Source organism: Pyrgilauda ruficollis, unplaced genomic scaffold (genome assembly GCF_017590135.1).
Source record: "Pyrgilauda ruficollis isolate IOZ18807 unplaced genomic scaffold, ASM1759013v1 scaffold3, whole genome shotgun sequence".
Taxonomy (NCBI): domain Eukaryota; kingdom Metazoa; phylum Chordata; class Aves; order Passeriformes; family Passeridae; genus Pyrgilauda; species Pyrgilauda ruficollis.
The window spans coordinates 18485649-18498222 of NW_024524377.1; the positions used below are offsets into that span (position 1 = coordinate 18485649).

The 12574-nt window shown below is 39.4% G+C and overlaps 1 protein-coding gene across 1 annotated transcript in view; it reads left to right on the forward strand.

Annotated features, from left to right (window-relative positions):
* Positions 1-212: 212 nt before the first annotated feature.
* RAPGEF4 (Rap guanine nucleotide exchange factor 4) overlaps positions 213-12574 on the forward strand; it is a 144283-nt gene continuing 131921 nt past the window's right edge. Inside the window, exons 1-2 of the mRNA XM_041473406.1 lie at positions 213-319; positions 11623-11765. Coding sequence (XP_041329340.1) covers positions 255-319; positions 11623-11765 — 208 coding nt within the window. The 5' untranslated portion in view covers positions 213-254. The remainder of the gene's footprint in view (positions 320-11622; positions 11766-12574) is intronic.

Genomic DNA, 12574 nt, shown 5'->3' on the forward strand with positions numbered 1-12574 from the left:
TCCCCGGGCCGCTCCCTGCCAGCTGCGCGGGAGCAGGGCCGGGTATCTCGGCGGCCGCGGTCGCAGCCCGGCCGCGGGCGGACCCGTGAGGGCGGCGGGCGGACCCGCTCGGCCGCTGCGGCGGGGCCTGGGCGAGCCCATCGCGCCGCGCGCGCGGGGAGGGAGCGAGGACGGACGGACGGACCGACCGACCGGCGCGCGGGCGGGGGGAGCCGCCGCCAGCCGGGTGCGCGGCAACCTGATCCCGGTCCAACATGGTCGCCGCTCACGCCTCCCATTCCTCGTCCTCCGGCGAGTGGATCGCGTGCCTGGATAAAAGGTATCGGCATCTTACCAGGAGCGGCTGCGGAGGGATGCTGTGTGTATGCATGTATATGTGTGTCTGCGCTGACAGCCCCCATCCCCGCTCTCCATCAGATCCTGCCTTACATAAGGAGCGTGCAGGTGGGAAGGAAAACGCCTAGGGAAAGCCAGCGCGGCGGGCAAGGATGAGGGCTAGAAATACTCCGGGCAGCGGAGGGGACAGGCAGTCCCCACGGGGATTGCTGCTCCCCGCCGGGAAGATGCTGCACGTGGTGGAGGAGGGGGAGCTCCGGGGCGGGGAGAGGGCCTGGGGCTGCCAGCCGGGGACTCGCCGTATCGGCCATGGCAGCCCGCTGCCTTGTGCCCTCGTCCGCCCTCACCTGCCCTCACGGCGCCCAACGCTCCGGCCGCTGCCTCCCCTCCGCTCGGCACACCGCCCCCGGCCCCCACAGCGGCCGCAAGCCCCCGCCCAGCGTCGTCGCAGGGTGCACGGGAAAGGACAAGTCCCTCTCGTCCCCGCTGCGGCGCCCCGGGGCCCGCGGTGGTTCCCCGGCTGCGGGTCAGGTGCAGGCGGGCGGCGGCACCGCGTGGGCGGGAGGCACGGCTGGCTGACGTGTGCTCAGAGGTGGTGTGCGCGCTGCCAAAAATACGGGCAAATGGTTATTGTTAAAAAAGTAACGTTAAAAATTCTCTGCAGTGCTTCCTCTCGGGTGCTGCAGCCCAAAGTCTCACAATGTCGAGTCGCGTGGCGGGTGGTTTGAACGCCCTTTGCTGTATTCGTACCTTTGATTCTTGGATTAGCTGAACACTCGCTGTGTCTCCTGTGGTCTAGGAATTTAGTTAACAAAAATGTAGACCATAGATACCCTATGTAGCTCAAAAGAGAGCTATCAGAGGTAATTCCCTTACGTGGTGTATGGCAGTTAGCTGAGCATCGTGAGCCAGCTTTTGACAGGCGGCATCATCTGGGGCTGTGCTGTGGAGAGAACCCTTTGTGCACATAGAGGGGACCTTCCCCTGCTCATAGTTTCTCCCCTTTTCAGGTGACTCTTAGTCTTGTGGGACTGCGTTTATGATCAGGTTTTCCTTAACATTCCAGGTAGCAAACCATAAGTTAACGGAACTTTTGGGCTAGACACTCTAGACACCTACCACAGACACTGATCGTCCTCTGTAACATGTGACTTAAGACTAACCTCTTAGAGATTAAATAATGTGTATAAATGTTGAAAGCACTCGTAAATATAAACAGAACTGCTGGTGGTAATCTAACCATCTAAGAACCAAAGTGAGGCCTCTGTAAACTGACGTTGGGCGGATGTGAAGGACAGTATGAGTCCCAGTATTTGTAGATTGGTGATCCTTTCCTTTCTGTTTTCCTACATACAGTACACTGTGAGATCCAAATAGTAAGCTAAAATTCGGGGCTTAATGAAGTACATAGCCTTGGGGAGCAGACGATGTATTTAGGAAACGTGTGGCATTTAATTTAGACATCTCTCTGTCATAATTAATAAGCTGACCCTTTCTGTAATGCAAATTTCAATAGAGCTATTAAGGTGAAACTTTCACTTTTTGTTACTTGGAGTAAGCTAGTAGCACCAATTTATGGAGTGGAAAGAATCAGTTCCAAGTGCTCTTAAGAATTATGCCTTACCCTTTCCCAGAAGGCAGCCTATATGTAGGACATACCCATAACATGAAAGATTGTAGGTTTTTTCCTGGTCTCTGCTGTGCTCTGCTTTGTGATCATAGGAAGTACACTTAGGCATATTATTCTGTTTTTCCACCTAAAAATATAGATAAAGTTTTTAATTAACTTACACACTTGTGCTTCTAAAGCATATTTATTTTCTATAGATAATCTTACCAGTGTTGTAATTTGAATTATTATCAATGTCTGTGTATTTTAAGCTTTTTAAAAATTGTATGGCATTTTCTATCCCAAGTGTAAATTCTGTGAATATGGGATCATTTAATGAGTAAATTCTCTATAGAGACTTTACCATGTGTTTTTACTAAATAATAGGGTTTTAATATATTTAAGCCAATGAATATATTTCCAGGAGGAAAACGGTTCTAAAACTGGTATGCTTTAGAATGTTAAGTGACCCTCAACAAAGACAATTAAAATAACATGTATTATGGATTATGCAATATAATTATGTGGGAAAAAAAATTCAAAATGGAAATAGCAAAATACATAATATATAGAAATTATGTATTTTGTATTTGTTCTTCAGGTTTTTCCCCAAATCATGTTTCAAAGTGGAACTACTAACATTTAAAATTAGAGCTCATATAAAATTGAAGAACTGCCAAAATGTTGCAGCAGAATTGTTATTACTGTGTAGGGTACTTGTGGGCTGTGGGCTACCAGTGCTTTGTCCATGTGTAGTTGTCCAGATTCCATGTGTAGTTACTGGCCACAAAAGTCAAAGATCCACACTTAAAAATCAAATACATGGGACAGTATTCACATATAAAGTTACAAGTGTAAAGGTAAAGAAAATTTCAGAACACTGTGCTCTATCAAGAATATTTAATTTTTGCAGGAGAGAGAGAGAATCAGCAGTGAGCAACTGTACATCCTGGTTATACCTGGAGATACGAATAATTTTTCTCTTGAGGAAACCAGTCCTTTTACATTTGAAGTAATAGTTGCTTTACCACTGATTTCTTAGTGAGCGGAAGTATCCCTCTAATCTTAGCACTTTTCTGTATGTCTGCTCAGCACATAATTAAAAAAGGGTCACTGACTTATGCATGTGTGTACAGTTAACTTAGGAAGAATGTCTTCTCTATTCTCATGTGTTCTTTCACACTAAAAACCATCTGACCAGGAAATTTCCATATTGACGGTATCTTTACTGAATGGTAGACAAAGTATTTTTTACATAACTATTACTTCTCTAAATCTGGTCACATTTATTAATTCAGTTACTAGTTTTAATTTGATTCAGATGCAAGCTTTTAGGGATGTACAGCATGCACAACTGCTAGAGATCCCAGGATTTCATACCTGGCTATGGCATCTGGTGTTTTTCTCTGAATTAAATGTAACCTTCAGTGCCTTAACAGACTGGAGGAGTGTATCACAGGGCAAAGCATGTAACTTCACTGTCCTGTTGTGTTAAGAATGCTACGGTCTTTGCCTAATGACTTATAAATTATTTAAGTAGGAATAGGCTTTTCAAAGACATGTGGCACATACTGACCCTTTATAACCTTGTTGTCCTTGTTAGTCTTGCATTATTTATGTTTAAAAAATCTGAAATAATGCATACTGGGTAGTATCTCAGACCTGTTCCTCCCACAGATTTGAATGTAAATTCAGATTGAAGCTACATAGTAGCAACATGTTTGAATCAGGATTTGGTTTTTTAGTTCAGTGTAACATGTATTTGAGATGGAAGCTTTGTTTGGTTAGTAGTAAACAAGGGATCCCTTGTGAGCATACAGATAGGTTAGAATAAATAATTGCTATTTGGAGAGAATTGTTGTAGGATAAATAGAGAAAATGCTTGTCATCCTCTCTAACCTTTAATTATGTCAAAGATAATGGGATATAAATTTATAATCAGGCAATATTTGAATAGAGTTGCATTATGATGGTATTCTATTTAAAAGTATATTTTTGTGCAATTGGTAAAACTTACACTGTCTTCTATATAAATTCCTCCCTTGCTTTTTATTTGTAACAAATCCATAGGAATATCCCCACTTTCATGTAGTTTGCATCTGAACAAAATCATGGATAGACACTGCAGTTCCGGTTGGCTTGTGTGCTTCGTGTTTTCCCTCTGTGTGCTGTGTGACTAAGCTGGTATATGCTTGGATCAAGCCTGTGTGGGGATATAGCAGCAGAAGGCACTGCAGTGGATGTGGAAACTCAGAGCTGTACAGACATAGCCAGAGTGCTCTCTAGCACTCATGTGAGGGTGCAGTCTTCTGAGAGCGATGAGTAACAGATTTATCTTTCCACATCATTCACCTCATTTTCTAGTTCAGTGCAAAGGTGCAGTCTTTGATGAATAATAAAAAAGTATTTTCCTTTCCATGTTTTCTTAGAAAAACCAAAATAATTGTTTGTAGGTCTGTGCATTTCATCAAATATGTGAATTCAGATTAAATCCTAGTGAGAGCTGGAGTTGTATTTTAAACAAGCTTTTTTATTTTTGCTCTCTTGTTTACACATTTGCAGTGTCGGCTTCCATTTGTTACATGTGACCGTGGTAAGTTACACACTTGTGCCAGGGACAGGTATTAAGAGGAAGAGAAAGTGATTACCCGAGCATGTGTAAACATTGTCATAGCCCACCAGAGCAAGGCAGTATGTGCACATGCCTGATAGGACATGATACATTCAAATTTAGTTGGTAGTCTTGTGGAGTGGCTGTGCAATTAGTATGCTATGTGTGCATCTGTAGGTTTTCTCTTTCACCAGATGATACTGGAAACATGTTTAAATTCTCGTTGCCTGAGTTCTTTCTGACATGTTGTTAGGATTTCGTCTCTAAAATCCTATACTCTGAGAAGATTAAATTTATTTTATAACAAAATGCCATATTCCAGCAAAGGAATAAAAAACCCCAACAAACCAGCTAATTGAAATTGTGCCCTCAAAGTCAGGTGTTCACCAGATATTTTCCAAATACAAGTATTTTTCTTATCTAGCGTGACATCTGTTTTCATCTGCATCTTACAGTTTGCTGCATTTAAGAAAGCTTATAATTCTAATGATACTTCTTTTGTGCTGTATTTTCTGCTCTGTATTTGGCATGATCAGTTAGTGTTTCTGCTGCTTTATCAATATCCATGAATATTTCCTGAACTGACTTTCCCTTTCATCTTTGAATTGTCCGTTGTCAAAATGCATACAAATGTAAATCTGTAAAACTTATTTCATTGTTGCTGTAAATTTTAAATTTTCACTGGCTGTTACAATGCAGATCCTAAATCAGGAAAGGAGCATTTAGCATGGTGTTATTGGCGAATACTGGTGGCCAGAGTTTGAATTGAGAGATATAATCACTTGCATATTGTTCAATTACAGATTTCATTTGCAGTGTATCTCGGAGTCTGTCTTCATATTAAAGTGCTTTTAATGCTTATTATGAAGCCACAGTGCTGGTTAATGTAATTTCATCTGGATTTACTTCTGTCAAATGGAATTTTAACTGTCCTGAGCTCCAGTTTATGTTTATGAAATTTGGAGGTTTAGTTCAATAAAATTGATGCTTACAAAGCATCTGTAATATATAAAAATTCTCATAAATGAAGGAACATAATTCTGCATTTTGACTTCTCTTGAATTATTCTCTCTTTTTAGACAGCAAATGAAGGTGGAAAAGAGTCTATTTCCTACTAGATTTATATTGTTCAGGTAGTGTAGTTTTAACTTGATAGAAATCTTTATGAATATAACAAGTTAATAAATACATCTTTTGCCATTCCACTGTATATACAGATCTAGGAATTGATCTTTTGGAAGGATGCATAATGGATGCATCAGGGTATGTAAAGTAATGAGCACACTTGGTTGCTCTGTTTAGCTCTCCAGTAATTTTTCAGTGTATTGATCAAACTTATTTAATTGCGTAATATGATAATGAGGTAGGTAAAGGAGAGTCCCCTATATTTGCCTTCCTTTTGTCCTCACTAAAGAAGACAGAATTCAACTCTAACAAATTCTGTCTGACTGCAGCTGGCAGCCAGTCAGTCTGCATTTAACTGGCTGGACATTTGGTACCTGCATAGATCAGGATTATCTCCAGTATTTCTTCTACCTTATGTGGCAGCACCTGAAAGATTACCACAGGGATTCTGAGTGTAGGTGACAGTAGTAATTAACTGAAAAATAAGCACCAGTAATTTTACTTGTGTTGCTTTTTTTTTTTTTTTTTAATCTAAACTCCAGAATTATTTAGGTGTGTAAGAGTCCTAGGAAAGAGTGTTTAAATAAAATTCTATTTCCTGTTTGTCAGAGGAAATGAGAGTTGGAATCCCAAAGTCTCTTAAAATGACATTCAAGAGAAAAGAGTAGTAATGTGATAATTGTTTAAAAGCCTCATGATGAGGCTTTTCCCATGACAAGGGAAAGAGGATCTGAAATGTGAGTGTCGAAAACAGATTTGGTAATACCACTGTGAAAAGTGCTCTTGGTGGGAGTTAATTATCTTCTGTTGCCATTGAAGTAAACCCTTATGTGGAAACTACTTCACATTAAAGGTAAATTCATTTATTGTTAGCATTTAAGTGCCTTACTACAGGTCTAAAATGCTTTGATAGATCACTGGTATTCCACTCTTAAACTTTCCTTTCTCAAAGAGAAATGAAAAGTCAAAGAGCTTTACAGCATTGTGTGGAGGAGAGAGTTGCAGTGTCGTCCTGCTCTCACTGAGGGAAGATGGTCTGTTGGTACTGGTATTTTTCTGCATCCGACAGCATTGTTTTTCTGCATGTCAGGAAAGGACAGAAGAAAGTACAGGGAGCATAGAGAAATTTTCTGGTTTTAATTGCCATTCCTTGGTGCTGTCTACTTGCTCATGTTTCACAGCTGAATATATTTTAAAGTACTATTAAATTCACTAAATGGCCCATGGTAGGGGTTACTGGTACTTTCCAGCTCATAGAATTTGCCTTTGCATCTTTGCATTAATGCTTTGGTTTTAACTCAGTGATGAACTCGTTTTATTTGTCTGTTCTAGTGTTTTAGCTGTCTTCTACAGTCTCAACAGTGGAACAAATAGATCCATCTGCTCATCTTTTGTGGGCTGTTCATTGCTGTCTGAATTGAAATACTGCTGTTTTAAAAAGTTAAAAAGATCAAGGGAAGGGAATTCAATGCTTTCATTCACTTAGAGCACGATTCAGGTTTTTGAACACATTTTAATAGAAATAAACATTTTAAAATTCTAGAGGCATCTTGTCAAAGAAGGTAAAACCACATATATTCTGGGGTTTTTTTTTCCTCAAATGTCAAACCCACTGTGAGAAAGAACCTAAAGAAAAGGACATATGGTAAGAGAAAGTAATAGTTTATAGTTGGATTAACTTAACAAAAGCAAATAACAAAACTCCAACTTGTGTCTTTCTTCTAGGTTAGCAAGTCTTTCATAACATCCTACATAAACATTCAAATACTTAATCTTGAAAATACTTAATCAAAATAGGTTCTTTTCTAAAGCTATGTATATTACATGTAAGCAGAAATACTTTGCCCAGGTTGTTTATGTGAAGAATTGTAACAATTACCCTCTGTCTGTATTTGAGCTTGAGTAGTTCACATTTAAAAATACGAGAGAGAATTATAGAATGGCTTGATTTGGAGGGGACCTCAGGTTGTCTCATTCCAACCCCTCTTGCCATGGGCAGAGACAGCTTCCACTAGACCCGGTTGCTCAGGGCCCTAGCCAGCCTGGCCTTGAACGCTGCCAGGGATGGAGCATCCAGTGTCTCTGGGCAAACTATTCCTGTGCCTCACCACCCTCAGAATTTGAAATGTATTCCTAATATCTAATTTCAACCTACCCTCATGCAGTTTAAAACCACTGCCCCCTAACCTGTCACTACATGTCTTGTCCTTTTCCAGCTTTCCCATAGGCTCCATTAGGTACTGGAAGGTGCTCTAAAGTCTCCTTGGAGGCTTGTCTTCTCTCTCAGCCAATGTTCATAGCAGTTTCATAGGTAGTTGAGCAGACATTGTCAAGAAAATTTTGTCTCTATAAAATATGCTCCTGAAATCTTCACATCCAAATAAGGAGGGGTAAAATAATCTTTAAAAAATGCCTTATTGACATAATTGAATAGAAATGTGTAACTAACATCGATGCTATCACTTGGATATGTATGCTGTGATGTTGTATTGAAGAAGCAGAAGATAGATGATGTCTTGTGTGAAAACATTACTGCCAGCTAATCACTTACTATGCTCTGAAGAGGCAAATTAGTAATATAAATAAGAAGGCATTTTGGGGTCAAACAAAGCAGAAAGGCTTGTAGGGTAGTGAAAATAAATTGCTGTTGCTTTTCATCCCTTCCTAATAATTTATTTGGTAGCCCTGCTTGGCTACTCTCGTAGTGCCCCCTTTGCTTTGGCTGAAGTGAAATGAGATGTCAGCACAGTTTGACATAAAATTTATTTTAAATTGGGTGGGGTGGTCTAGGGAGGAGGTGCTTCACTTGCCTTAAATACTTTTACTCCAGCTCATACATCTGCCAAATGAGAGCTGGAGAATCTTAATTGGTTTAATATATTTGTTCATTCTTTTAGATTAGCCTATGGTCCTGATTCCATACATTGGTCTTGAGATTTCAGAAATGGGTGCAGGACAGAAGCTTTAGCAGAAAATCAAGTGGTAGCTGAAGACCCATTGAAATGCGTTTTTTGACTTTGTTTACTCATGGATATGAGATGGTAACTCTGCAGCATCAGCAGTGAAGGGATACTTCAGTAGGATCAGCATCAATGCACCAGAACAGAAATAAATCTGCCCCAGCAATAGTTCAGCAGAGGAGGGCTAAGCTCAGTGAGATTGAACAACAGTGGTGAACACAGAGAACTGTCTTTAGGTACTCTGATGAGGTATCTGGAAAAGTCTTTCCAAGGGCTTTTGGAGCCATACTGGGAGTGTAGGGATATTCCTTGGGATTGACTTTTGTAGCATATCTTTGTGTTCTGGGGAATGGTTCCTTTCTGGATTAATACCATTGCCTTTTTTAAGTGTGACTGCAATGAAAATAAAGCTTGACTAATTCTCCATCTGCCATCAGTAGTACTTTTCTATTAATAGATTGAATTATTAGTGGTCTAAGGACTATATTATCACATTAGCTGTTTAAGTATTACTCCAAACTATGCTTTACAAAAACAAGTTTGCAGTAAGATAGCTATGATGAAGAAATAAATTTATGTTGCCCTGTCCTGTTTATGTTCCAGGTTAGGGAGCTTGTACTTAGGAAACCGAAAACAAAACTTGACATCATAAATAGATTAATGTTAAGTTAATGATAATTAATGTCAAGTTAATGATAATTGCAAGTTACCATGATGATAATTTTATTAAAAGATGCTTTGTAGAAAGTGGTGAAACTTTGCCTGAGTTTTGTAGGCCTGTGGAAAAGCAGTTAATTGATGCCATGGTACATTTTTCTCAGTAACTAATACTTGGCTATTGAAACAAGATTCATTGCTATAGATTATAAACACTTAGTAGAAATGAGTTTGAGTGCTACTAATGCCACTGTTGCACTGCAGTCTGAAATTTTGCACAGGCAAAATTTCATGTGCTCCTAAGGATAAAGGCTACCTCTGCTTGGGCAACCTGTTGTTAATTCCTTACTCCTTAACGCTGAGGACATTTCCCAGGATCTCTGAAAAAAATCCAAAGTCGTCTTGTTGTCAAACAAGGTGAATCCTTGTTAATTTTTATGAATAAGAATTCATTATCTTAACCAAACAGCTAAAGCTTGAACTGGATGATTTCCTGAGAATGATCTCACCTTTTTGAGTTGCTGGGTTTTGCTGTTATTTTTGGGAGTCTGTAAATTAAGGTAGTCAGTGTTTCAAGAGTTAGTGTAGTTTGGGTAGGGATCTTGTGTAAGTAGATTGCAAATCTGTTTGCAAGCTGCACCTCCTAATCTTCTTAAAAGGATTTTGACAAGAGAGTTAATGCTTATTAGTACTTGTCAGCTAGTGCACAGTCAAGAAAAAAAAGAAATGGGTGAAAATCTTACATGAAATATTTCAAAAGAGAGCTATTGTAGTTGATTGTAGTTTGAAGTGGTAAGAGAATGTCACTGTGATGTAGAAGCAAGTGCATACACCAGAGAATTATTATTCTCATCTGTAGTTAATAAGGGTAAATTGGAGTATAAACGGGAATAGAGATTTAATACCTCCTAGACATAATTTAATAAGAAAGATGAGATACTGAGATTCAATATAAGTAGGATCTGGGTTTCTTCACTGAAACAAAGATTTGGATTCCTTAAAGTCTTTGATTTCAAAGAGGAATCTTTAAAAAATATTGTTGGAAGGAGTGCTTACATTGTTAGTATAACGGTAAAATGAATGAAGATATGTATTTGTGAACTTAGTTTTCATTCATTGTAGCTACCTGACTTCTGTTCATTATGAGCTCATCCACTGACAAAAAAGGACATTTTTGTCAGTAAAATTAACTAGCATCATTTAAGTGAGTGATAAGTCTAATGACAACTTGCAGTTATTTCTCTTTTTGTTACGCCTTTATACATTAATAATTTCTTCATCTGATCCAGCATGATGTCCTAGGAAAATTGTGTTTCTTTCTGTCCTTAGTGGTTTGCATTTAGTCTCTTATAATTATTTTTTTTCTAATGCTGTCAGCTAGTGTTTGGCTTACCTGCTGATTCATAATATTTGATTATCACATTTAAAGTGTGTTACAGAGCTAATTCACTTTATTTTCATAAATATGTAGTAATATGCTGAACCTGCTGAACTGCTGGTCTACATGCTACTTTGTTGTAGAGGGTTCTGCAATTTTATTTTTCTTGAAATCTTACTTTTTTTAAAAGGTGTTGCTGTCAAAGATTTAAAATATTTTAAATATTGGAATTAAAACTCATGACTGTTATCAATGAAAAATTAAGATTCTTTCTTGCATATTTAATTTGTCCAACACTAAGCAACAGAAACTTCATGGAAGAGAATATATGTCTTGAAGTTCTCCTTCTTCCTTGAAAGTGAGAAGAGGAAAATTAGTTTATAGTCAGTAAAATGTGGAAGAGAATATATGGCTTGAAGTTCTTCTTCTTCCTTGAAAGTGAGAAGAGGAAAATCAGTTCATAGTCAGTAAAATGCAGAAGAGAAGCTTGGATGTAGGAGTTACTGTTGGTATCTAATGCTTTCCATTTAGCCAGATAGAGAACATTTGTTTTGGGCAATGATTCCAGGGATCTCTTGTGTGTTTGAACATCTCTTTGTTAATGTTTTCTTACAAACCTAAAACTATGTATCATTCTAAGATCTTTAGGATAAGGACTGTATCATCATACCTACTTGTACAGTGATGCCGCATTGAGACTTTGGTGCTAAGTGGGCTTCTGGACACTGCCTGTGTTGAAATGATAAGACTCATGCCCAAGTTGATAAAGGGCAGTTGTTAAGATGTCTTGGAAGGACTTCATTATGTAGTGCAAAATGCATTTTAATTTGTTTATATTATGGTGTGATATTTAATGCAAACATTTTTAAGTTTGGTGCATGCAGGTCGGGATGTTTCTCTGATTAAGCCCTTGTCTTTTGTTTTCTTTTCTTTTCTTTTCTTGCAGGCCATCGGAACGTTCTAGTGAAGATGTAGATATAATATTCACACGACTGAAAGAAGTGAAAGCTTTTGAGAAATTTCATCCAAACCTTCTCCAGCAGATATGTCTCTGTGGATATTATGAAAATCTGGAAAAAGGAATCACATGTAAGACAGCTTCATATGATTATGTATTTTATGTAGATAAACTTGGGGGTTAGACTGTGATTGTCTTTATGAGATTGATGAGAGCAGAATCAGTGGAATGTTTACAGTCACAGTCATGGGGCAAGGCAGGACTAAAGTGCTGCTTGCTCTACAAATGCAGTGTGTACTGACTCTATGGTAACAAGGCATACAGTAGGCTGTCAGACTCTACCACTGCTCTGTTGAAAGATTACAAGCCAGTCATTGGACTTAAGCCTCATTCTTCCTCTGTAAACTTATTATTGATTGCTTTTGCCAGTGCTTTGTGCTGTCAGGGACAAAGGTGTGTCAGCAAGGCACATCACTGATAGTGTGTGGTTTCCAGGCACCCTGGCACAAGCCAGGCCTGCAGAGCTGCAAACTGCTGTGGGGTGCAACAGCTCCGTGCCTGTGCTGGCAGCCTGTGGGCCCGATGTAGGTGCACACCTGTGCTTGGTTTGTGCAGCTGAGATGGAAATAAGTGGTAGTCCTGTGATGGGAATGCATACCAGGGGAACAGCTGATGAAAACCTGTGGTATTAGTAAAGTCTCAGAAACACCTCAGGTAAATCTGGCAAGCAGCACTGGGGTTTGCTTAGAATAGGGATTTTGATACTCTGTAATCACACAGTTGGAATGCCTGGACATCAGTCTTGCAGTTGCTGATCAGCCAGAACTCTTACTGAATTCATTGGTAGCTGTGTCTGCACTGGAAGATTGTGAATTTCAAAGAGACATTGTTCAGAAAAACTTCTTCCTTGTTTGTATTGTTTCTTTGGTTAATTAACTAA